At 37.8% G+C, this 27,064-nt stretch overlaps 1 protein-coding gene across 3 annotated transcripts in view; it reads left to right on the top strand.

The window, feature by feature from the left end:
• Window positions 1-25,017, top strand: part of WDR48 (WD repeat domain 48) — a 26,035-nt gene extending 1,018 nt beyond the window's left edge. The window contains exons 1-19 of one of the 3 annotated variants that reach the window (XM_035316794.1): window positions 900-916; window positions 5,967-6,107; window positions 7,445-7,523; window positions 7,800-7,882; window positions 7,994-8,123; window positions 11,487-11,575; window positions 12,454-12,555; window positions 12,894-13,118; window positions 14,136-14,210; window positions 14,551-14,653; window positions 15,116-15,213; window positions 16,102-16,209; window positions 16,507-16,603; window positions 17,434-17,529; window positions 19,372-19,480; window positions 19,827-19,914; window positions 20,780-20,856; window positions 21,892-22,084; window positions 23,040-25,017. In XM_035316794.1, the coding sequence (XP_035172685.1) occupies window positions 7,466-7,523; window positions 7,800-7,882; window positions 7,994-8,123; window positions 11,487-11,575; window positions 12,454-12,555; window positions 12,894-13,118; window positions 14,136-14,210; window positions 14,551-14,653; window positions 15,116-15,213; window positions 16,102-16,209; window positions 16,507-16,603; window positions 17,434-17,529; window positions 19,372-19,480; window positions 19,827-19,914; window positions 20,780-20,856; window positions 21,892-22,084; window positions 23,040-23,135 (1,827 nt within the window). In that variant the 5' untranslated portion in view covers window positions 900-916; window positions 5,967-6,107; window positions 7,445-7,465 and the 3' untranslated portion in view covers window positions 23,136-25,017. Of the gene's footprint in view, window positions 1-899; window positions 917-5,966; window positions 6,108-7,444; window positions 7,524-7,799; window positions 7,883-7,993; window positions 8,124-11,486; window positions 11,576-12,453; window positions 12,556-12,893; window positions 13,119-14,135; window positions 14,211-14,550; window positions 14,654-15,115; window positions 15,214-16,101; window positions 16,210-16,506; window positions 16,604-17,433; window positions 17,530-19,371; window positions 19,481-19,826; window positions 19,915-20,779; window positions 20,857-21,891; window positions 22,085-23,039 lie in introns of those variants that run through there. The other 2 variants (XM_035316793.1, XM_035316792.1) reach the window with 2 other exon arrangements.
• Window positions 25,018-27,064: the final 2,047 nt, after the last annotated feature.

Genomic DNA, 27,064 nt, shown 5'->3' with positions numbered 1-27,064 from the left:
CCCAATAAAAAAAAAAAGAGAATGTATTTGTTTAAAATACAAAGAATCCAAAATATAATATTCCTTTTATTGATCTTCTTGTTTGTGCCATATGCAATTTCTTGCCCATGACCCTCTCAAGGCAGGGGAATTTCTGATAGCTAGTTATTTCTTTGATGTAGCCCTATTTCTTTATGAAATATTTTTTCACTTAGAGTAACATATATCAAAGAATACGTTGTTTCTGTGTTTACTTCTACACTCTTCTTCCAAACAGTGTTTAGCTCAAAAATGTGTATGTAGGGGTGTTTCTGTGCTGGTTTATGTTTTCCCCTTTTCTGCTGTCATTGTGTTACTTGATGCTTTTTACTTCATGTCCTGCTATGCTGCTCTGGGCTTCAGACAGCACATATTAAGTCTAAATCAGCAGAAAATAACTTCACGTATGCATATAATGTAACCAAAGCCTTGAGTAGAAGCTAGGTATTTTATTGCGCTCATTATTTCACTTACTCGGTGGGGTAGAGAATTTTGGCCACGTAATGGATTTCTCAGTGGCTCCTGTATCCATCAGCTGCTGATGAAAGTTAAAACCATTAACAATTTATTTTGCTTCCCAGTGACTGAGTGTTTAGGGTGCTGCTACATCAAGTGAGACGGGGAGAGTGATTTCTGCCACATCAACGAGGCTAGGGGGGAAGATGCTTTTTAGAAAAACACCTCTCGGGCATGGAGGAACCTGATTCTTTACGTGACATGAGATCTGGTTAAAGTTTATGGAAATTTGAGGTATTATCATTGATGCACCTGTTCTACTGGTCAGCAGAACCATCCAAAACGTCAGTTTCAGTTGCTTCTACATGTAATTTTATGTTTAGAAGGGTTCAATCAGACTAGGTGTTCCAGGCCTCAAAATAAATTCCATGCATAAATAAAGGTGAGAAGTGTAATTATTTAAATGTAAGTCGGGCGTTGGAAATGGCCTGTGGAAGGCTGCTTGTGCTGCTGAAGCTTGGTTATGCATGTATGAGAGTTGCAGTGGTAAGGTCGCCTTAGTTCAGGAGGGAATGAGGGTGCAGGGGTGTGGGAGCGGCAGCCACTGCTGTGTGTGAGAAGCAGTTGGCTGTGTGCTGTAGCTTTCAGGTCTGTTGCTGTGAATTAATTCAAGATGAAGCCACTTTTCAGCAGGGGTCTTAAAGTAGCTGCCCTTGAGGGGCTGCTTTGTAACTGCTCTCCCAAACCTGCCTGGCCAGAAAGAATTTGCCCATGTGCTCAAAACCCCTTGACACAGCAGTTAAATTTAGATGTAAGTGACTTTGATCAGTATCTTGGTTATGAAATTGACTCAATTTTAAGTATTTTATCATTAAGTCCTGCACAGAGAAGACTTTCTGCACTGATTTTGTCATGTTCATGCACTAATACTACAAGGCAGCCAGTGGAAAGTAGTAAAAGAAAAGAATATATATATTTCTAAATATTTCGGCTACTGATTTTTCTTTGGACTGATAGAATTTACTAAAATAACCATAAATTTTATATGCTGTAACTTATGAGATTATATATGTGTATATATCTACTTCTTAAGCAAATCAATTGCCAGTAGGTTGGTTCATTGTAAAATGATAAGATGAACTTTTTAATATGTTACTTCTATTCTAGGGTGTGGAACCTCTGAATGAAAATCCAAATACCAATATGTTCATAGCTTTAAAATCTTATTTTAAGGAATATCATCTGCTCTACCAAGATGCTAAAGAAATAGATATTTTTCTTGGTGGGTGACTGCTTCATCTCTCACTTCCTAATGCAATTGATGATAGTTGTAGAATCCTTCCAGGGATTTAGGAAAATACCATTTTTTTAATTGTCCACATTAGCATCTGTGTCTGAAATTTTCCCTCTACTTAAGCACAGAGAATGCATGCTATCAGACCTTGCCTGTTTGCTTCTTATTCCACTGTGATGGAATGCTGTTATTTTTTAAAGCAGATTTTACCCACCCATTGAGAAAATGTTACAAGATATGTACTGTAACTAAGGTAGCAGAATTTCGGTTTAGTTGATATACTCACACCTGAAGGGGATTCATCACAGGTCCTGTAAGAACTTCACTTGGCCTTGTGTCCTGAAATGTATCTGTTGACACTGGTTTTATCTCTGGAGCACGTAGTCCTGATCCATTTAGGATACTGGATCCCATAAATTGTTTATAATGAGGGTCCATCACCTTGTAATGTTTTTTTTTCAGTGTCTACCACAGTGAAAGCTTGTTATTCATTACAGCAGTTTATAAATGCTGTGGCAGTATAAATGCAAGAAGCCTTGGTCGGTATTACAGTATTTCACATCCCCTCTTGCCCCGTCTGGAATATCATGGCAGTAACACAACTAAATCCATATCACTGTCATTATCTCTGTGGTTTGAAGCCGCCTTTGTGAATCAGCGCAGTGAACCAGGCAGCAATGTGCTCTGTTGGCTCTGAAGTCTCTGCCAGATGGTGGTGGCCATAACTTCCTGGTGACCTTCACAGCCCTCTCCGGATACAATACAGGACTTCATCTGGGGCAGAAAAGTTGTGTATCCTGTGGGTTGGGGTGAATTTTACCACAATGCTTGAATATTTATTTTATAGTTACTGTATTTACGAATAGTTGTTCTGTACGCAGTGGCAGTCCAATTAAAAAAAAAGACATTTCTTCTCAAAAATAAGGAGATTATAAGGAGAACTGTGTGGATTACCAGTGATTTTCCTCTGTTCATCTTAGTGAACTAGCTTGCTGTCCACTAGTCTTAAACAACTCTCAGGTCTTTTAAATCACATTGTCATTTTTACTGATACATTTTATTTCTCAGTTTTGAGAAGCATTTCAGCAACCTTTTGACAGTTTTTATGGAAGCCTTATCTTGTCCCTTTCTATTATATATTTTGTTATATGTAATTAACTATTTGAATACAGTCCTGGACTCTTCAGGCATGCAAATGTCTTGTGAGGTTATTTTTTGTTGAGCAATGTATATATACTGTGTGTTGTTGGCATGTGGAAGTGATTAAAAAGACTAAATAAATTCTGTTGAGTGTTTCATTACTGCTGGTAGGCGAAAACTGTTGTCAGTCTTCCCATCATGGCCAAAACAGCAGGAAAAAACCCACCCAGTTAAGCCAACAGCCAGTTTCAAGGTCATCTGGATGGTAGTTTAATAGTTATGCAAACTCCATTACTGCTGGAAGTGAAAATTATTTTGCTACATCTAATCCGTATGAGCATTCTTCACTGCTAGTGAAGGTTAAGTAACATTATTCTGAGCAAAAAGCTCCTTAGAAAGTTAGGGTGATGTGGTGGTTTTACTTTGCTGGGCAGCTGACCTCCACCACAGCTGCTCTCATTTCCTCTCCTCAAAGGAAAAGGGGGAGAAAATGTAATGGAAAGAGCTCAAGGGTTGGGATAAGGACAGGGAGAACATCAACCAATTACCATCATGGGCAAAACAGACTCAAAGTAGGGAGATTAATATTATTTATTGCCTATTGCTAACAGACTAGAGCAGTAAGAAACTAAAGGCAAACTAAACCCACCCTCCTCCTCATACACCCTCTTCTTCTTCCCCATGAGCAGCACAGGGACTGGGGGCTGCGGTCAGTCCATGACACTTCGTCTCCATTGCTCCCTCACGGTCCCTCTCTGCCCCTGCTCCACGTGGGGTCCCTACCATGGGATGCTGTCCTTCCCAAACTGAGCCTGCAGCTACCAAACCCTTGCTGTGTAAACCCAATACAGGTGACCAATCTGGTTTGATGGTCTTCTTTATGAATGGAATAAAGAGAGAACTCGATTCATACGTGAAAATATAACAAATCTGGGGATGATTGACAGAAGAGGAACAAATCCAAAAACTGGGGATTTGTCAAAAAAACATCCTGCTAGCTGTTTGGAGGAGCAACAGCTGAAGGACTTCTGCTGCTCTTGACTCTGTTGGTGCATTTCAGAAAGATTTTCACACTAGTAGCGAACATCAAATTTGATCTACTGATCTTCAGGTCCTGAGTTCTTTCTAGCTAACATTAATTTATGTTTAGTACTTTTAACGTTTTCATGGCCTTTATTCAAATAGTTTGAAAGTACTGTGAATTTGATGACCACCCGCTTTGGTTTGCGTTTTGTATGGGATTAGACCTTGACTTTGTTCCTAACATTCTTTTATTCAAACAGACGGTGTGGGTCTTTTAACAACGTAGATGTGGTATTACAAAGGTGAGGAGTAGCACAAACATCTTGCTCTGTGCATCACTAAAAAACACTCCAAGTATTTGAAGTGTTTTACCGTAGCACTATTAGGTGTGCTTGACTGTCCTCTCTCAGTGATGTCTCCAAAGCTGTGTAGGTGGAGACTTGAGCATGGATGGCAAGAATATTGTGGATGAGTCTGGAATGGGTGGGAGAATGAGAGCGCTGGAAGTCAGGGCGCAATCTGAAACTGAGAGGAAGAGCTGTGGCTCCGCAAGAACTGCAAGCAGCTAACAAACGCTGAGCCAGAAGCGCTTTTAAGAGCATCAGGACGTAACAGATAAAGTGTAGTAAACGGACTGGTGGAATAGCAAAGGAGAGTATGTTTGCTCTCACAAGGATTCATGAGGTCCTAATTCTGATTCTCCAGTTGATCAACAGAGCTGTTGGCAGCTGTTTCTAACACAGAAAAATTAGTGCTGGTTGCATGATTGTCAGAAACAGCAGGTTTCTCCCTGTGCTGCATGGGGATAACAGAACTCAGCTGAGGATGTGTTCACCTAATGGACCTGTTAGTCCTTGTGGTATAGAGTCTGAGATGGTGTACAAGATTTCTTCAGTGATGTGAAAATTTTGTTCAATTTCTTGGTTATATTTTGCGTAATTGTGAATGATTTGGGAAACATTTTCTTTGTACTGCTGTAATGCGGTTATTGGACTTCTAGATCTAATAATTACTCTGGTTGAAGACTACTCCTTCCAAGTGTTTTCAAAACACTGATAGCTGTGTATCCCAAATGATTCCTGCTGCTGGCAGGTTGGATTCTGGCAAGCTTAAAACTTTACCCTAACGTGACTGTTTTATATAATCTGGGAAGAAGCATAGATGTTTCCTCTCCTTTTCTCCAAGTGTGAGCGCCTTCCTCCTAATGCTACACAAATCCCGTGTAAGTGATGAGAAGAGAGGCAGCACGGTGTGAATGGGAGAGTTCTGAAAAGCCTGTGATGCCTTATAATTGCATTTACTTCACAGTAATAGTGGAGAGTGCCGTAGCCTTTGCAGGTTATCTCCTTAAATCTCCACTTGGCGTTTCTAAACAAAACAAAGAAGTGAACTATGAACACAATGCTGTGAAATGCAGAAAGAATGAAACTGAAAGAATAATTTCTCTGATGGAAAGAACAGTAAATATTTATGCTTCCTACTAGGTTAGGAAGGAGGTAGTCAAAAAAAGAAAGTCAAAATACTGTCCTTCTTAAAGTACGATAATACTACTAATAGCGATACCTGGGATAGCTAGGATTTGTACCTGCACTTTTTCAATTCTGTGTAATTCTCAGTGCTTGTACCCTCTCCCCTGTGAGTCTGGAAAACGCCATCATCCCAGCTTTGGGAGCTATGAAACCTGCTTAGAAAACGAGACACGAACTCATTGGGTTGTCTGGGATCACCCAGCATATCTGTGCAGAGCAGGGAACTGAACTAAGGGTTCTTTCAGCCTAAGCTTGAGTTAAAATGCTTAAGTAATCCTTTGGTCTCCATATCTAGGATTGCTAACATCTTCTTTATGATTCTTCCCCAGTTTCCAGCAGGGGGGAAAATGACCAAGAGTGATGGTAATTGACAGACTCATTAAATGCTTTTAAAGCTCTTCATATTTTCTACCTGAGAACCGTACAAAAATGAAATTAGATGGTAGCGTTTTGTGGCCAAGTCAATATCTTAATGCCATAATCAGATTTGTGTAAATGTATTTTAGGTCTCCTATGTGATTAGAGATGAGGTGGAGAAATATAACCGAAATGGGGTAAATGCACTTCAGCTGGATCCAGCATTAAACAGACTCTTCACAGCAGGCCGAGACTCTATCATAAGGATATGGAGTGTCAATCAGCACAAGGTAAGCCAAGAGAATTTATCAGTCTTAAATCTCCCCTTTTTTTTGAGATACCATGTTAGTAAGCTGCCTACAGGTTATACACCTGTTATTGTATATTAACAATATTTAACAATATTTTTAATTAACTTCCAGTCATTTTGATATTATTCATATTGTAACAAAATATGTAGGATTTTACAAACTAATGCATGGGCTAAAGAACTAGTTAGAGCTGAGATAAATACAGCATGCTGTCATTTCCAGTGATAAAGACAGAAGGACAATCACTATGCATATCATGTTTATTATGAGTGAACTTTTCAGTGGACTGTTTGGTATATTCTTTTATTTTGACATGACCTTCAGTCATCACCTCCCCTTTATTATTATCTTTACTTTGAAGAAGAAGAGGAACCATTGATCAGATCCTATTGGTTCCACTTTCTTACACCACTGCATTTGATCTTCTATCTAAAGCAAACTTACTAAAATGTCAGACTAAACACATGCGAAACAGTCCTGACTCTCTCAGCCTTTCCTCAGAGGTGGGATGTTCCTTACTCATCTTTGTGGCCTTTTGATGGACTCTCTTGAGTATGTCCATGTCTCTCTTGCATTGGGGAGCCCCGAACTGGACACAGTGCTCTCGGTATCTCCTCACCAGTGCTGAGTAGAGGGGAAGGATTACTTCCCTCCATCTGCTGGTGATACTTGGGCTATTACAGCCAAGGACACCATTAACCTTCTTTGCAGAAGGTCACACTTCAGTGTTCATGTTCAAAGAGGTGTCCACAAGGACCCACGTGTTTTTTTTTCCTGCCAAGCTGCTCTCCAGCTGGTTGGTCTCTTCCCATGGGTCCAACTGAACAAAAGGTGAGTGTTACAAACCTGAAATCAGGGCTTCCATGTGAAAGATGCAGGATCTAAAGCTTCCTAAAGTTCATGACTTGGAGAGATCCTGAGAGATACTGTATTGTATTTTGGTTGTTCTGTTTCTCTTTGCAACAGAACAAGTCCGATCCTGTAAATGCAGAAATAACTAGCTGGGCAGGCCCTGCTGTTTTGGTTATAAGCTTTCTTGTACATACAGGATACAAAACCAGACACTTTAAGGTGAAATTACATATGAAGTAGGACTGAGAGTTTAAAATGTATAGGAATTGCACTGAAAACCACTTTGATATCTTACATTTAAAAACAAAACAAAACCTGGAATGGTATCTTCAAGCAACTTCAATTAGGGAACTTTCAAAAAAAGTTGAAAATGTCACAACAGGATCTGATAGTTCTGTTAGCTTTTCCATTCATGAAGAGATCTTAGGAACTTCTTTTGATTTTATTTTTTTTTTAATTTCCAGCAAGACCCTTATATAGCATCTATGGAACATCACACAGATTGGGTAAATGATATTGTACTGTGCTGCAATGGTAAAACATGTAAGTATTAAAATATTTTAAAACTAAGTATTTAGGAGTTATGTATAAAACTTTATTATCCACTGCTTCCATGGTTTTACATCTTGTCTTAGCATGTAAAATTTCTGTGATGTGTGTTGCAGGTTCACTAAAAATTATATAAGAACATGTTTAAATGAATCCCATATACACATTTCAATTTTCATTAAATCATTTGAAAAGAAGATTAAAGAATAGTGCAGACACTTTGTAATGTAATAAGCCATTGAAATTTACTCTTTATTCTTTCCGATCTAGTGATATCTGCTTCTTCAGATACCACTGTTAAAGTGTGGAATGCACATAAGGGATTTTGCATGTCAACACTAAGGACGCATAAGGTGAAAAACATTATCTGCAATTACTCTGTTTTACTGACAGTCTTTTAAATATTATGATGTAGACTTCAAATGGATAATATTGTTGACTCATGTTGTTATACTTTGTTGTAGGATTATGTGAAAGCCTTAGCATATGCAAAAGATAAAGAACTGGTAGCATCTGCTGGGCTGGACAGACAGATATTCCTCTGGGATGTAAATACTCTAACAGCACTGACTGCCTCAAATAACACTGTCACAAGTAGGTACCTAGGGAGGGGAGTCAAATGCAATGTTCTTTGAGTAGCATAATCTATGTGATCATTTTAAGACTATATATAATAGTTTATGTGTACGTTTAAAAAAAAGTGCAAGAATCTTTAAGGGTTTTTTAGTATGTACTCAGCCCATTTGTTGCATTATATAATAGCCGAAAATCTAGAGCAGCCACCGGTCGTGGTATTTGGAGGAGAGGACAGGTCTCTTTGAACACTTTCTCCCGATCTCCTGAAATGTAATGAGATGCTGTTCACTGAAACTTAATAGAGCTTTAGCTTGACAAGCTTTTTGCTCCTCGACTAAAGCAAATTATAATATACACAAAAAATACTGAGAAATATCTTGAGGGAAATTTACTGAGTTCTGTGTATTTATTTAGATGCTGCAACAAATGCAGCACAGCCCCTAAAGCAGAACTTGATAAATTTATCAAATGCATCTGTCAGAAGGATGAAGTTACTAGATAAATTTAGATACAAATTCCTGCAGTTGTGGGTGGTGTTGAAGTAATACTAAGCACTGGTTACATGCAGGGATAGCGTAGTAATGAAATCTAACTCACTAGCTAAATACTAGAATGCAAGGGGAAACTGTTGTTACATTTTTCATCAGGGTTAATCCTTAATTTCATCATCTTTTAAGAAGTGTTCTGGTCCTTCTTCTCTGTCAGAATAAAGACATTGCAGTAAAATATGAGATTTTTTCCTCAGAGAGGAGTTTCAATTCCACTTTTTTTGGAGTAGTCAGCATAGAGCTGGTTAAGTTTCTCTTCTGGGAAGCATAACACCAATCTTCAAGTTCAGTTACAGTAAGTTGCTTGAATGAGTAACACAAATCTGGGTCGTCAGCATCCTGCTTTGCATTGGCTCTTAGAGAATTCGTGTTTTGTGGTAAGGGATCTAGTTTGACGATGATGTGCTTTGTTGCCTGTAGGTAGTTCGGAAAAATGCTGTTCCAAGTGAGTGATCTCTTTTGTTTTATGTTTAATGTTTGATACATGTTTGAAAGGTAGTCGAGTTTCAGCTGTATGTGTTGGCAAAGCCCTTACCTTGCCACACTGTCACACTTAAATTCCTAAATAAGACCACTTGCCTACTCATTCATAGGTTAGGAATAACTCAAAGGAAAAAAAAAGTCTGCAATACTAAAATTTGGAATTGGCACAACAGGCAAATGAAGAAATTTCAGGAAAAGTATGTGATTAATTAAATAAGAAGAGTCTCATTGCTTTGGTGTGTTTTTCTTTCAGATCATGGTTTTATCTGATTCTGAAAGGTATGCTATATTTCAGGGTCTGTTGGCTTTAAAAACAAAAGATGGTGGGCAGAACTGTCAGTTTTGCATTTGTTTTCCTGTCTACAGGACTTTAATTCAGGTATAGCCTTATGCTGACATGTTTGTGTAGCCTTCAGGAGAGAGGGCTTCTAGTGCTGTATTTTAGACTGACAAGTAGTAGTAGGATGACGTGACTGCGCATAACCAAACAGATACACGTATTATTCCCCAGAAGTCTGCTATCACTAAGAGTTAGAAGTGTTTTATCACTGAACTTTGCTGATAACTTTAAAACATACTATGTTTTGGTTGGACAAGGAGTTTATGAAGAAAGAATTTATTAGCCTGTTAGTAAGAAAACTTGGTTGTGGGAAAAAAATGGGTTTCTTAAACACTGCAACAGTGATACGGAACCCAAATGATCCAAGTGAATCATAACTGGGGTGTTGTTTTGAGCACAAGATGAAAATGAAGTAGAGGCATTACTTCTGAGATGACAGAAATAAATTAGCATTTCTGGAGCTAGAGCAGTAGTGCTTCATTAGGGAGAGGAAAGAGGAGTTGGGGGGGGGGGGGTTCTCTGTAAGTACAGCCTTGCCAACTAAGAGTGCTTCTGTTGGGAAGAACACTGTATATGTCCTAGACAAGCTGGTTTTCCTCAGAGTATTTTTTCCACAGAGTCTAAGTGAAGATTGTATTTGTGGTTTAATTTCCTGTCTGGTTACAGGGAAGCAACGTACACAAGCCAACAATAAAAGGAAACTTCATTTTAAAGAGTCTCTCTCAAATCAGGATAACCATACTTTAAATTAGAGGGAGAGATTTTGCTTTTGAGAGGTAGTCCTTTCCAGAACAGGGAGGAATCAAGCTTTGCTTTTTGTCCCACATAGATTTAGTTGTGTGGTTTTTTTTTTTTGCACTTCACATTCTTTCTTTTGTTCCTGATGTTCTCCTGCCTGTTATAACTGTGTAGAGGCAGATTTAAAGCGTCTTATAAATTGTATGGTGGTTGGACAGTGTGCTAACCTTCAAAGGTTTTTAGTGCTGCTTTTTATGTTCAGCTATTCTCTGGGAACAGTTGAAGACTATTACCTATTTTGGCCACATCTAATAGATTTCATTTGAAAGTTCATGTTTAGATAGCTATAGCTAATGGTTAAGAGGAATTTATAATAAAGCTGTACAATTCTTTCCCTGACAAAATATTTATGATACAGGTCGCAAATAGTGTGTTAAAAACTTACTTCCTTCACATGCATAAATTACTATATAAAATTTCATGTTTTTGCTGATGGTACAGTTTGGTGCCGTTATAGGCCTTTTGGCATACCAAGGGTATGGTTTTGAATCTTTGAAGCTTGCTGAAATGCCTCATGCTGTTCTCTGAAGAGATTTTCATCTGCTTTGACCGTGCTTGCCTCAGTTGAGGGTTGATACTTTAATCTGTCCAAGATTAGACTATGCTAGATGGTACAGAATTTGTGAGCTCAGATGATTACTGCAATCTTGTATAGGTAGTTGTGATGCTGAAGAGTTTCCATATGGTTTTCCCAAACAAAAAGGTAGTATCCATGCCTGAGTAACATGATTCAATGCTGCAGTGAAAGTTTACTAATGCATCTCCACTGAGCTAAGAGAAGAGAAAATCTAAATTTATAATGTAGATTTTTACTGTTGCTTGGCTTGGAAAAAATTCTGCACATTAATCCAATCACTGAGTTGCCATGTGATCACTTAGAAGTGCCATTCTCTAGTGAAGTAGCTGGGAACAGCAATAGTACCCTGCACTGAATTGTGGTGCTGAAAAGACACCAGGATTGTAGTTACTGTAAATCTAAGGGGTTACTGTGTTTTTGTATAGCACTAGATTGATGATCACGGTGGTGCTTTTGTAGGATTATGCTGCGTACAATCTTTATTTCTTTTGAAGGATTACCATGTATGGGGTAGGGTGGTGGTATTTTCGTAGGCCAAATTGCATTTGGGTCTGAACAAGATAGCATTTTTGACTGAATATGTTTTTAAATGACAGCATTAAAATTGAAACTGTTAACTTTTTATTTTGAAATAGCTTCTTCCCTGAGTGGGAACAAAGACTCTATCTACAGCCTTGCAATGAATCAGATGGGAACAGTTATTGTATCAGGGTCCACTGAAAAGGTAAGCAAAAATCTATTAAGGCATGTTCTGCATCAGTTCATGCTTTAACGTAAAGAAAAGAGACAACTTTATTCATTTTCAGTTTCACATCTGTAGGAGCTTTCATGTTTTAAATTGTGAAGGTAGGCACTTTTTATTGCTTTCTAAGCAGAAGTTGAAGTGTAGGATACAAATACCTGCCTCAGTATAAAAATGTGTAAGTTATCTGCATAGCTTTAATACACTGTCTAGCTCTAGACTTCTCTATATCAAGGATCATTAAATTTCACCATAAGAGCTCTGATTTTGGGGGCATATTAGATGATTATACTCAGATGATTATACAAACTGAAGCACGTGCCACATCTAAGAAGGAAATGGTGCAGCAACTTGCAAGGCCCTGCAGTGGTGGGAAATGGAATGGGCTAATGAAGTTAAGTGTTTGCGAGAGAGACCATACTTTCTGTTTTAGTGAAAGATAAAATACCCTAAAGTTCTCCCCAATAATTTTTTTCCTAATCTGATCTTGAGATAATTTTATTTCCAAGCAAATATAAAAATGAAAATACCAGCCAAGGATCTGAGAGGATTCTCAGAATCTTTCTCTCTCCTCACATCAAACTATCTTGCTTCCAGTCATTTCCTTTCCTTAATGCCTCAGGACGATGACAGAATAAGCCAGAACAAATGCAATTATGAACAAGGGAAGAAAATCCCATCTGATTATTAGAGGTGCATAATATCTAGTCATGTATATCCTGTTCTAATGAAATATGCTTTTGGTGATAGATGTGTGCATGTTGAGAATAAGGGTCTGCTTATTCAGAAAGACTCAATTTTCAGTAGAGGAAATGCATTGGTGGAAAGGACGTTAATGCAGTTTTCTTGTGTCTATGCAGGTTCTAAGGGTGTGGGATCCAAGAACTTGTGCTAAACTAATGAAACTCAAAGGGCACACGGACAACGTAAAAGCTTTGTTGTTGAACAGAGATGGCACCCAGGTATGTGCTTTTGTTTGAGGCAAAGGCATTTCACAGAACACAGAAATGTCATTAGCCTTTTCAGTAGCTATTTTATTTTGTAGGCTACAGGATATAGCCTAACAAGAATTTTAAAGAGATTGAGTGATTAAGGGTCCTCAGTGGATGAGGTCCATCTAGGTAAAGGGTGGTGGTCGATATAAAATGTCTGGAAATTGTCACTAGATTTCTTAACTGCCAGTCTTCATTTAGCATCATCTTACTGGAAAAAAAGGGGAGGAATTGTGAAAGCTCTTTATGGAAGAGAAAAAAAAAAACTGAAATGCTTGCTTGATTTAAGTACAATGGTTGTTGCTCAGTGTCTTTCAGGCAGTTCCGATGGGACTATCCGTCTGTGGTCCCTTGGGCAGCAGAGATGTATAGCCACATATCGAGTCCATGATGAAGGTGTTTGGGCTCTGCAGGTCAATGAAGCCTTCACTCATGTTTATTCAGGAGGAAGAGACAGGAAGATTTATTGTACAGATTTACGAAATCCTGATATTCGTGTGCTTATCTGTGAAGAAAAGGCACCAGTTCTTAAGGTAACTGATTTTGCTTCACAGAATCACAGACTGGTTGAGCTTAGAAGGCATCTCTGGGAGATCATCTTGTCTAACCCCCCCTGCTCAAGCAGGACCACATAGAGCCAGTTACCCAGGACCAATTCCAGACAGCTTTTGAAATCTCCAAGGAGGGAGACTCCACAACCTCCCTGGGCAACCTGTTCCACTGCTTGGTCACCCTTGCAGTAAAAAATAAATTAATTCTGATGTTCAGAGGGAATCTCTTGGTTTTCAGTTTCTGCTCATTGCCTCTTGTCATGGCACTGGGCACCACTGAGGAGAGCCTGCCTCTGTTCTCTTTATGCTCTCTCTTGAGGTGTTTATACACATTGAGATCCTCCCTGAGTTTTCTCTTCTTGAGGCTGACGAGTCTACCCTCCAGAACATGTAACCATTTCTAATTGTTGACTAGAATTGGAAGTCTTGGAATTTTGGACTATATGAAGAACCTATAGATTTTTACATGTTCATAGTATTCTTTCTGTTACAAAGCAAAAAAGTTCTTCTAAAGAGAATATTTTGTACAGTTTTAAGAAACAAAACTAGCATTGTCAAGGCTTTAGATAAAAATGGATGTTTTTTTGAAGTACTTCATATGGACAGGACTGTGTTAGAATATTGTGCATAGTCATGGGAAGCAGTAGGAAGACTGATCATGGGATTTTTTTGAACACTGAAACAGAATTTTATCTTAACTGGAGAAAACTACATGCACAAGTCTGAGTCTTTTGAGAAGACTGCTTTTGAAGAGAGTGCTGATTGGAAACATTTTATTGTCTGTAATTCTAAATGATGTAACATTGGAACATGTAAGTGTAAAAAGTGTGTGATTGAAGCAGAAACCAGTATATAAGCAGTGTGTGTGTGTAGATATATCGCTTATATTCTAAGGCAACAGAATATATTCACAAGGAAAGCCAGTATATAAGCTGTATGTGTACGCAGAGCAAAATTAAGTTAAGCATGGCTGAAGGCATCTATGGTTTCATTATTTAGATGGAACTTGATAGATCAGCTGATCCTCCTCCAGCACTTTGGGTTGCAACAACTAAATCTTCTGTGAATAAATGGGTAAGTGATATCTTTTTCACTATGAATTTAGTTAAGTAGTTGTGGAATTTGCAAGTCTTGTTTTGGGATCTGTTGGGCAGTTGCTTGCAAATGGACTGTGACTTGCTATGATATGTAAGTTTTCTTTAAAAATAATAAAATGTTAGTACTCAAGACCAAAAGACATCAAGCTTTGAATTGCTTTCTTTGCTATTTATGCTGCTTTTATGAATAAAGTATCTTATCCTGCAATAGATGATTAACATCTAAATAGCAGCATGAACTGGCAGTTGTTAGTCACAGATAAGAGCAAAGTTCTTAGATTATTATGAATGTGTCATTATTTTATTTCTTTCTTTAGACTTTGAAGGGGATTCATAATTTTAGGGCATCTGGAGACTATGATAATGATTGTACCAATCCTATACCACCACTATGCACACAGCCCGATCAAGTTATAAAAGGTAAACAGCTGCTTTCTAGAGTGCTTATAAAATCCAGTATTGTTAGCAGAAATGATAGACCTTTAAGACTGGCTCAAGTTTTTGGGTACATAATTTCTGAAAAGACCTTAGCTCTTTATAAGGATTGCTCTGCAACAACTTGTTTTGCAACTGCTCTTCAACAACTAAAAACTTCAGTGGGTTATCACCACTATTTTCATCAAAAATCCAAAACACAGCATCATATGAGCCTGTATGAAGAAAATTAACTGCACCCCAGCCAAAACCACGAGAAATAGAAAGACAATGTGATTAACACTTATGTAAAGTTAGTTATGATTAAAATAGAGTTTACACTTTGGTGATGCTTATATAAAATAGTGAAACCAAAGAACAGTCACATATGTTGTGTTGTACAGTTTAATTTAAAATTACATAAAGAAACAATTACTGTAGTGACCTTAATTTTTGTTTGTTTGATAGGGGGTGCTAGTATTATTCAATGCCACATTCTTAATGACAAGAGACACATATTAACCAAAGACACAAATAATAATGTGGCGTACTGGGATGTATTGAAGGTAAGTACGTAATTCTGAATTAAACATCTGCTGTTGGATGAATAAATACTTAGTGTTTTTTTATTACATTTTTTTTAGTGTGGGAGATTACTGTGGTAGAAAATAAATAAATTGCATTATGTCCTCAGACATAATGCAAAGGTTGTTTTGCCTAGCGCTGTATGTAATAGTATAAGAAAGCTTAGTCTGCGAAAGGGAAACCTGTGCTTCAGGTCCTAAGTCTGCTATGATAGCAGGCAGCAGTGCAGGACTGGACAGAAAGCCAGCAGGAGGAAACATGACTCCTCCCTAATGCCACTTGCTTCTGTGGGATGAGAGGGGTGTGATGTCTATCCCTAGTTGTCTTTATCTTGTTATACCCAATGATTAGTCAGACGAGAGGAAAAGCAGTGCAAAGAGGACTGGAGTCTCAGATCAGTTAGGTGGTGAGCAGTTTCTTCTCTTCTAAAATTGTATGCTCCAAACAAGATTCAGTAATAAAGAACTCTCAGCTATCTTACTGAGTTTCTTGCTGACTGAAGTGAAAAAGAAAGGAATGAGGCTGGTGAATTTGTGCTTTAAATGTTCTCTAATCTGAGACTCTTTATTGAGGAAACTGGAAGAAAAGTGGTAGTTTATTTTACTTTTCACTACATCTGCCAGTGTTCCTGTAACTCCTTCTTTTTCATCCTTCTCTGCTGGGTGATGCCATTATCTCAGGGGGAAAAAAAAACTGCATAAACTATTTGAACCTTTAACTTGTGTGTTTCTACAATACATTATTTATGGAGAAATCGTAATTGTCATAATCCTTCTCAGTGTATATGAAAGTGAAGTAAAAGTTTTTAAGGGTTTATATAACTCAGTAAAACAGAACCTTAAAACCTCTGTATTTCTTTTGATGTATAGGCATGTAAAGTTGAAGACCTTGGGAAAGTAGACTTTGAAGAAGAAATTAAGAAGAGATTTAAAATGGTCTATGTGCCAAACTGGTTCTCAGTAGACTTGAAAACTGGGGTGAGCTACAGCTCCTAAATCTATTGCTCTGATGTCATAATTACTATAATTTTATATGCTGTTTGTTCAGTATTTGAAGAACATCAATCGTTTACCTGATGGGTTTGACTTATTTTGAAGCAAATCAGCAAATTTCACCTCAGTCCTTAACAGTCCTCTATAACCTTTTTTGTTGCGTTATTATCAGTTTAAATGCTCCAATATGAGTTATAAATTATTTTTTAGCTTTTTATTCCCAGCTGTTCCTTCAGTAAATTTGTAGACTTGTTTTTATTCATGCTGATGTTCTTCCAACAGATGCTGACAATTACTTTGGATGAAAGTGACTGCTTTGCGGCCTGGGTTTCAGCAAAGGATGCTGGATTTAGCAGTCCAGATGGTTCCGATCCAAAATGTACGTTTTTACTAGTATTAGTGCTTTATTGAAACAAAAAAGCAGAATGAATTCCAGTATTTATGTTACAAAATATTCCAGTGTCAGATAAGTTGTTGGTTGGGTTTTAGGTATGTTTTCTTTAGACTAAATTTTGCAGAGAATTTTCCAATAAAACTGTTACTTTTTCTGAAATGTTTCTATTGTTCAGTTTTTTCTACTTAACTTGATTTTAGGCCTCCAGGAAGTAAAGGGGAAAAAGTAATATTTCTCAACTTAGAGCTATTACTGAAACTAGAAAATGCTATAGCACGAGTGATCCAGCAGTAGCATTTCAGAAATTTTAGTCTTTTTGGAAAATCAGCTTTTTCTGAAAGATTGTAGCATCCAGTTTTTAGTCTGTGCTAAGTAGATATGTGCCTATAAATAGCTTTTGGGGGGGAATAGAACTGCTCAAACTTTTGGGAAAGTTCTTGTCTGTGGATCAAATGGGGTTGACCTCTTCTCACAGGTAACCAGTGATAGGACCAGAGGGAATGGCCTCAAGTTGCACCAGGGGAGGTTCAGGTTGGAAATGAGGAGACATTTCTTCTCAGAAAGAGCAGTCAGGCATCGGGATGGGTTGCCCAAGGAGGTGGTGGCGTCACCGTCCCTGGCGGTGTTCAAGGAAAGGTTGGATGTTGTGGTAGGGACAGGGATTAGTGGGTGACCCTGGTGATAGGGGGATGGTTGGACCAGATGATTTTGGAGGTCTCTTCCAGCCTTAATGATTGTGATTCTATGAAATGTAAAAAACACTGGTGTCATAACATCTTACATAACTGAAGTTTTTCCGAACTGTGTCTTGACAGTAAACCTTGGAGGGCTTCTACTACAAGCACTTCTGGAGTATTGGCCTAGAACACACATCAACCCAATGGATGAAGAAGAAAATGAAATAAATCATGGTTAGTATTTTTAATATTTTCCTTTTCTAGGATTTGTTCATATATTTTTGTCTTTCTTTAACAGATACAGCTTGATTTGCTATCTTACAGTTGTCTCTATATGAATTATAGCTTTTAATGCTGTTTACTGCTTTTCAAGTTGTTTTTCACCAAAACATGCTGAGTAGTTTATTCTTGTCTAAGTGTCAGCAAGAGTATTAAGATTTCAGATCTTAAGAAAGGGGGAAAAAAAGGTTCTGAAATTACAGAAACATGATGCCTTGATAAACAATTAGTGGCAGAAGTATGGCTCAACTTGGAGAAGGAAAAGAAGCAATCTAGATAATGAGAGCAAAGAGCAATAATTCAGTTATTCAACATTAGTCAGTATTCTCTTGACATAACTCCAATCTGCTTGCAGGCATTATGAGCAATATAAAATAAAAGAAATAGTTTTTGGAAAAAATGCATTCAATGAATATTACAGTCATGGGGTAAGCATAAAAAAAAGAATGGTCTTTTAGGTAATAATGCGGAGTCTAATCAGGTAAGTAAACTGCACGATAGTGACTGAGTTTAACAGAATGAGAGGGACTATAAGTCCTACATGTGTGAATTATTTTGAAATATGTTCAACCCAGGTCAGAGTTGACTGAAAGTCTTTTCTTTCGCAATTAAGAAATTACTTTCTGCAGATAATGCAATTAAGAAAACTGTAAGTTCAGCAATATCTTGCCATTTTGTGACAAAGATTATGCCAAGAGTTACCTACTTTTTTCTTTCACCTCTGGGCAGGGTGACAGCACTTGGCAGACTTTACTGGATAATGTTGCTGATTCTGATACTTCTTGTGTGTTGGCAGTCCACAGCTTGAGAGCCGGACAGAAATATAATTCTCAGGCTTTTGTATTATTGGGACAGTTACACTGCACTGCTTATTTCTGTGAATAGTTGTGAATTAGTGGAATGTTGAGAACATTCACTACAGAATTGGAGTCTTCATTTTCTTTTTCAAAAGTAACAATTAAAAAAGGAGATGAGAACTTCATGTATTATCGTTATTATCTGTTGTTAATAGAACTGTTGTGGAGAAATCTTAAAACTGTAGAATTTTTCTCTTGCTTCTAGTTTATTATATATTATATGAATTCCTCCTAATATGTAATAGAATTTATTTTTTGAGTTCTTTGCTTGATTTTTAAATATTTCTTTCACCTTTCACTACATGTTGCTTGTAAGAATGCTAAGTATTTATTCCTCTCATGAGCCTATGCCACTTAATTTTTTTATGTTGCTTGAATTCAACATAATGTTCAAATGCAGTAATTACATGCTGAAATGCATTCGAGTTGATTTTTCTCAAGTGGAAGGAATAAATCTAAATACTTTTATCTTGTGTTTTGAGACACCTGAATGGCAAAAAATGTGCTCTTCAGAAAACGAATATACTTTTTTTTTTGAATCTTGCATGGATGTGCAATCAGATTCTTCAGTGTTTGAAGACCATACTACTAGAACTAGCTAAAAATTGAATTTAGAATATGGTAACTTCAAAGAAGTACATGTTTGAGCTTTACTACTACACTATTTTGACATTTGGCAAATCCAGGTAGAAAGGCAAAGCTAATATCTTTGCATTCTGTACTGTCGATGTAGGGGAAAATCTCATCACTCTCTAGAGTTTTAGATATACTTGCTGCATGTTGGAAATGGGGATTTTCTTGCTTTTACAAAGCTTGTGATTTTGTTTCATTTATTAAATTATTTAACTGTAGGTGGAGAAGACACTTTCTGGTCTATGTATATCCAGTTTTAATGCCTAGTGCATTCTTACTTTTGACTTTTCTTTTTTTTTTTTTCCAGCAGTGAACGGTGAGCAAGAGAACAGAGTCCAGAAAGGAAATGGCTATTTTCAAGTGCCACCTCATACACCAGTTATTTTTGGTGAGGCTGGAGGACGCACGTTGTTCAGGTACAGAGACTCAGAAGTGTAAATTAAGTGGCCAAACATTTCCTTTGTGCAAGCAGAAACGTTGTCAAAATATAATACTTGCATCCATTCTGTACTGTACATTCAAGACATGCCCTTAGCAGACAAAATAGGCAGCTGTTAATGATACTTCTTGCATTGTTCAAACTCACATATGTTGGTGGACATCAACAAGGTGTGGAGTGGGTTTTACAATGTTAAAAGTTGCATGGTAGCTGTAAGTTACAGGGTGTTACGGCTTTGAGACATTTTTTTACTGCACATTACAATTATTCTTTTCCTAATGCTTAACTCTTTCATTCATAAAGCTTACTTTTCCGTGTCTTAGGTTATTATGTCGGGATTCAGGTGGTGAAACTGAATCTATGCTTCTTAATGAAACCGTGCCACAATGGGTAATTGACATCACTGTGGATGTAAGTATCCCATATATAGACCTTGATTTTGTTGTTGTTGATTTTGTTTGTTTGCTTTAAGGTCAACTACAAAATTTTTATCTGAACTCAATCTGAAGTGATATTTTTTTTGCTCTGTTCTTCACATACTGTGTTTTAAAATAAATAGTCTCAAGGACTCCCACGTGCCTGGTGACAGGACGAGGGGGAATGGGCTAAAGTTGCGCCAGGGGAGTTTTAGGTTAGATGTTAGGAAGAGCTTCTTTACTGAAAGGGTTGTGAGGCATTGGAACAGGCTGCCCAGGGAGGTGGTGGAGTCACCATCCCTGGAAGTCTTCAAAAGACGTTTAGATGTAGAGCTTAGGGACATGGTTTAGTGGGGACTGTTAGTGTTAGGTTAGAGGTTGGACTCGATGATCTTGAGGTCTCTTCCAACCTAGAAATTCTGTGTAATCTGTGTGACTATATTCAAGAACATTTGATATGTTTTTTTTTGATATGTCCAGTTAAGACTTTGTTCGTGTCCTTTTGACAGAAATCTTAGAAAAGGAACTCACAGCACTGTGCATAGTTGGTATCCTTTTTAAGTGTAGAGCTCAGGGACAGAAAGTAGTTTTCATATTGCTGCAGTCTTTTCATACTATCTAATTGCCTTTGAAATGAACAGTAATTTATATTCAAAAGCTAGATATAGTATGTACATCATCTAAACTGGAGCACCTCGGGAGCATGAGTAATTTGGAAATTGTCTGTGGTAGTTATGTTTATTAAGACTCTTGGGTTTTGATAATTAGGATCTGAATGTAATTCACATACCAGCTGGTAGAAATAGGAGCCGATAACAGTTCATCCTAAATTTAACACTTTTCAAATTGCTTCCTTCTAGAAAAATATGCCCAAATTCAATAAGATTCCCTTCTACCTCCAACCTCATTCATCTTCAGGGGCAAAAACTCTAAAAAAGTAAGTAATAATGCATATTTGACTCTCAAAAGTGAAGAAAAAAATTGGAAGCTCAAAAAAAGTTTACTAGATAGAATCTTACTATGGCTGATGAACTTGTAGAAAAATGTTTCCAGTCATTTAACCTCCAATGCTCTGAAGCATTCAGTTGTATCAGAATATTTGAAAGAAAATAAGGGTTCTATCTGTTTCAACTGATAGTTGCTTAAGTTGATGCTAAGAAGTCTCCTAAAACCAAACACTGTAATTTTACTTGGTCTTTTTGTGGTGTGTGGTATTTCATTGGGAAGCAGAGGGACTGACTGTTACAATGTCCAGAACCACAGTTTGATATTCAGTTATGTTTCCTCTTTGTAAGAGTGATGAATAATAGATTTTTAAAAGGAGAAGATACAAAACCTGACAGGGAATGCGAGGTAGTCTGTCCATCACATTAGCTGCAACTGGGGACTGTGTAGGTTAGAAATCAGTGCAGATCCTCAAATATGAAGTCAGTGTTGTGGACAGAATGCCTACTGTTTTATTTGCAACAATTCTGGGTATTTTTCATAAATGTCCAGGTCCTCTTTAAGTCTTGATGAACTCCATACATCAGACAAAGAGCAGTTCCATCGACTTTATGTGCTTTGTGGAAGAACTGCTGCTTGTTGCTTTAAAATTCCTTTTTGCTGTGTAGTAAGGAGGACAGCACAGTCTATTTTACCTCTTATTGTTCCATATCCTTTCTGTCGTCTTATTAATCCCTTCTCTATTGAAAGAATGAAGGTTGTGTACAATGCTCTTCATCTAAAGTTTTGTTTTAATTCAGTCTTTTGAATATCTTACGGCTTTTCTGAGTTCATCTCGGTGAATCTTTGGAATCTTCAGCTGTTACATCATGGTATTCTGGATGATCTCGATAAACTCTTCAAATTGTAATAGGTGTAACATTAAATTCTCTTGTGTACTTGTGTAGTTTGCTACAGATAGGGAATTGTGCAAATAAGAAATAGTTTACTCAAGTTTTTTCTACCAACTTTTGCTTAACTTACATAGAGACCGACTGTCAGCAAGTGATATGCTACAGGTGAGAAAAGTGATGGAACACGTCTATGAGAAAATCATTAACTTGGATAATGAGTCTCAGACAACTAGCTCCTCCAATAATGAAAAAGCAGGAGAACAAGAAAAAGAGGAGGACATTGCTGTGCTAGCAGAGGAGAAAATAGAACTTCTGTGCCAGGACCAGGTAAGTTACCCAAGCATTTTAGCCTGTGAATAAAACCAAACTTTAGAAGATTACTTACTCAACAAACACTATTCCATAGGGTTCTTAAGTAGCTCTTAGTCTGATACCACAGCTGTCTGTGGTGTGTGTGTGTGTGCATGTACATACATATATTATTTATTTGAACAACGCTTCAAACTTCATACAAACAAATGAGTCCTTCTATTTGGACTTCTCTCCTATACTTTTTTTCATGAAGTTAGTCAACATTGTTCTTCTCTGCAATACATCAGGTTAAATAAATAAGTGTTAATTTTTTGAAAATTTATACCACTTTTGTAATTTTTCTAATTATACATTTCTAGCAGTGTTTAAAATTTGTCCAAAATCGTGGATTGCTTAGTAAGTGTGATAATAACTGGGGAAAAAAAGGCAAAAAAAAAAAAAGCTGCAGTTGCAGAAAGTGAGACCAAACTTTGCTGTTTCTGGGACAGGTTTACTTTTTCAGTGGTGTAGGAAGACTGAATAGTGACTCTGGGCTCTGTGACTCTACTAGAAGCTACACCAGCTATTTCTACTGCAGTTGTTTGTGGAATAGACTCACTGAGTGTGACGTTTGGTGGGCACTGGCATGTGTAAACAGACTAGGATTAAAAAAAAAAAGTAATGATTGGCAGCATTGTTCTCAGTATGAGCTGAAAGTCATCCAGTTCAAAATTTTAATCAAGGAATTGTTCCTGTCAGCTGCTTGCATGAAGGTTAAATATTGAGGAGGTAGTTGATAATGAAATTGTAACGTTGGTAAAACCTTTCTGTAATGCAAGAGATTTACTCAGTAGCTGAAAAATCTGAGCCTTTGCATGGTTGATCTTTGCCATTCACCCATAGAAGGGTTTTGCCCAACCTGCGTGTTCTATCCTTGAATTTCTGACAATGTAGCAGAATGTGGAGTAAAAGATGAATTCTTTCTGTTCAGGTTTTGGATCCGAATATGGACCTTCGAACTGTAAAGCACTTCATTTGGAAGAGTGGCGGTGACCTGACGCTTCATTATCGCCAGAAGTCAACGTGAAGGGAGCGGTGGACACAAATGGTTTCTCATTTACTTGACCATACTGTGCTGGTTCCAAGAGTAGTACTAGAGAAGCCCACTGAACCCCTAAGGTAGATGAGACTTCTAATGACTCAGTATGGATGGAAAGTATACATTTAATTGAAGTGACTAATAGATCTGTAATATAGAGGAAAAAAGTCTTTATGATTTAAACTAAAGTCTGTCCTAGTCTCAGCCAATGAGATGGGAAGTCCCTGCGTGGTTCGTATTGTGTGAGGTGTACAGAGAATGGATGATAATCCAGTGCAGACTTTTGCTTCCTCCTTTTTTGCTTTTTTTTTTCCAGAACATTATATTCTCATCTGCTCATGCTTGATATGAAACCATTTTGGCCATATTAGTAGCTGTGTTCGCAATATAACTCAGAACTGCACACCAGGTATTTTAATACATTCCGTTCATAAAGTACCTACAGTGATCTCTCACAGGTTACTAAAACATTTCTGTCACTTAAAGGCATTTGGGAAAGAAAAGGAACAGAAAATATGTATTGCATACTTGAAAGAATTGGGCCATTTAATTGCAATTGAAGGGGTAACATTAGAGTTGTGTTAATACAAGCGTTGCTTTAGAGAGCTATGGACACGCAGAATAAGAACACTAGATAAATACTGTAGCAGGGTCAGTCCAATGATGCTGTGCATCATAATAGTGAGCATGCTTTGCAGCAACCGAAAGAGATTTTTTAAAAAATATATATATAAAACTAGTTCCTGCAATGTGTGTTTTAAGGACACAGTAGTCTAACTTTTGGTAACTTTACTCCAAAACTTTGTGACATTTTGTTAAAACTTCAGACCATTCTGAAAATAACTTCATGTGTTTGATGTCAAACTTCAGAAAATGCACAGCAGATTGCATACTTGTGATATTAAAATACTTATTCTTTTTTTTCAAAAGTTTTATATGCAGTTCTTTTGTTGTAGATGTATGCAAATCTTTTTTTCTTTCACTGCTATTTCTGAAAATCTGTGGCTGTTGTAGACTCATAGTAGTCTTTTATAGAGTTTAACTTATTGGGGGGAGGGGGGGGAAAGGCATTTCAGCTTTTGGTGGGAAAATGTGGGATTGTCCCAGAAAACCATTTGTAACCAGAAGAAATTACAAATCCTCAAAAAGAAATTATATAAAATGACTTTCTGAAGCAGAAGCACAAGTGCCTTCCAAGGGCAGTTATAATATTTGAGTTTCTTCAGGAGACATATGCTCTTGCCCTTCCTGTATCTTGCTATCAAGATTGAGGTTGAGGCCTAAAGAAAGTCCCAATAGATTATATTACTGGGATTATATTGGTTAAACAAAAAAAAAATGAAATATTTTTCATTGTATTTTATTTGAAAAATAATCAGATCATTACCTTCTGCACTCTTAACCTTAGCTAAACAAGCTCATTGCTTAAACAAAAGATGTGGTTCAGAACTAAGCTAGGCTGTCTCTTATCCATCTTTGGAAAGAGTCAGTTTCAGTTTTTAAGGCCTAGTTTTGTGTATGCTCAGTCCAACGCAGTTGTGCTATCTGCACATTTAGTGGTGTTTGTGAATTAAATGGTTAAACAGAACTGTAACTCTTATTGATGAATTGTCCTGACTTGTATTTATTAATAGCAAGAGTCTGTGCTTCCTTTCAAGACTTTTTTTCTTGTTGTCTTGCTGTCCCATTGTATACATTGTAATTGCTCCCAATAATTCTGTTTGAAATCAGCCAAGGTTGCAACTCTTTTTTCCCCCTAACCATCCCAAAACTGCAGTTTCAGGAAAGATTGACAGAGGAGTCTGCAATGCCAGAAGGATCAATGATGTTTCACAGTTGTATAGAATAAAAGGCTTTAGTTAAACTAGTCTAAAGTTGTTTTGTGTGTTGGATCACTTGTGGAAATTTAGAGCTTTTACCACTACTACTTAGTGCAGTACTTTTACTACAGAGGACTTCAAAGTACTTTCAAGTAAAGGAATGGCTGAAGTAATTGCAGTGCCTTAATGAAATCCCTTAAAGATGATCTTGTAATGCGCGTGGATGTAAGAATTTAGCAGGCATGCAACCCTTCATATGCAGGCTTTGAGATCCTTTTGAGGTGGAGAATGTGCGAGTAACGCAGTTTGCATGGGCAGTGCTTCCTTTTGTACTACGAAAATAGCGTGTGCTAACACCAGTGCACCAAACAGAAAAGACTCCTCAGCTATAAGCAGCTTGTGCCACTTGACACTGAGTCTTCTGACTGTAGGAAGGTTGGAGGCAAATGGGAAATCACGACGGGGTTTCCTCATGCTGCAGGACAGTACAGAATACTTGAAGCGTTTGCTCTGCGCACTCTCACCTGGGCTGCTCTCAGAGGAAGCAGTAATTCAGTGACCAAATGTGTTCCAAGAGACAGGCAGCACCCATCTCAGACAATGTCAACTAAGAGGAATTTTTTTGCTACTCCCATTCAATTTTCATCTCCTTTTCTGGAACTCTGCTGCCTGCGTGGGTTCTGAAGGGAAGAACATGAGAGGTTCTACATAGTAGTTAGGAGTAAATTCAAGAGTCGCAGTCTGTTGGTGCATTATGAACAGAGAGATTCAGATTGTCAGAATCATAGAAAAGGCCATTGATTTATAGAAGCTTCTTTAATTTCCAAGCTCATACTGGAAGGGATTTATAATTATTTAGTACCATAATCTGTCCTGAGGAAGGATGTTGAAATTTACCATGACGGGTGATGTTTTTTCTTCAGATGGGATAGGACTGAAAACAGGAGAGCATGATCCAGTAGTTGCAGCTAAAGCACGAGTATCACTTTAGGAAGAGAACTACTTGCAGGATTTAGCGGTAACTTTGAGCACTACTTTTTAGTGTTTCTAAAATTAAGACCAGAAATTATAATGTAGTTCTACCTCATGGCCAGAAGTGGTGGAAAACGGTCGTATTTGTTGGTTCAGTTGTGTATGTTGTGTGGGAGAGCGTAATTGCCCTTACAGCAGAACCAGTGCAAATGAGGGCTTCCTTAAAGCGAAAGCAAATAGGAAAAAATGTGTAGACATCAGTGGCAATGCCCAGGAAATAAGAGACTAGCACAGTCAATTAAGTGCAATGAGTAATCTGTACCTGCTCTCACGTAACAGCCAAAGGCAATGGAGGTGAAAATACTTGCTCAGGAAGGAGAAGTGGAATGGTCAGGGCTTGGAAGGAATTCTGAACTAAAGGCTCCCTGTGAGGTTTCCTTCAGCTGCCTTTCAGTTCTGCTGAAGTCATTGAGCAGCCCTGCAGGAGCACAGCGGGTGCTGAACATCTGCTTACCCTCTTAATCAGTTAGTACTGTAATCCTTGGTGCTACACCAGATTACATTCTGAACCCCTCAGCAATTCAAGTACATCGGTGTGTACTGGAGTGTTGTGATCTCCACTCAGTTGCAGCCTATCCTGCTGCAGCATTGTTCAGTTACAGCTCAGAGGAATTCAGTCAAGTGTGGCATCTTGGATGAGATGCTTCTAAACATATCCTAGCAGGAGAGTCATCTAGTCTGAGTAGATGGACAAACCTCCTGTGAAAGTTTAAATGGAGAACTAAGTCATCTCTCTGAGTCTTAGTATTTCCCCAATCCTTTTCAGTAGTTGTTCACCTTCAGGTCACTAAATACCTTAATTCTCAACTTTAGCTGGAATTAATTTTGTATCCATTTTGTTGTTAATAAAATTTTCAAGTTTATCTCTAGGATGCTTATTTTCAGATCGTGAGCTTGGGGTGTGAGGATCATTCTAGTTCAGGGTTATGCTGCCTGAAGTTCCTATGCATCAATTTACTTCAGAAGGGAGGAGTTTGGTCCTGCCCTTGGAAGTTATAACACTTGGAGCAAGGCTTGGTGAAATCACTCACACCTTTGAGTAGCTGTATCTGGGTGGAAGGAGGT

This window comes from Oxyura jamaicensis, chromosome 2, assembly GCF_011077185.1.
Source record: "Oxyura jamaicensis isolate SHBP4307 breed ruddy duck chromosome 2, BPBGC_Ojam_1.0, whole genome shotgun sequence".
Taxonomy (NCBI): Eukaryota; Metazoa; Chordata; class Aves; order Anseriformes; family Anatidae; genus Oxyura; species Oxyura jamaicensis.
The sequence above is the reverse complement of the archived record's forward strand: the minus strand, read 5'-3'. Positions and strand labels throughout refer to the sequence as shown.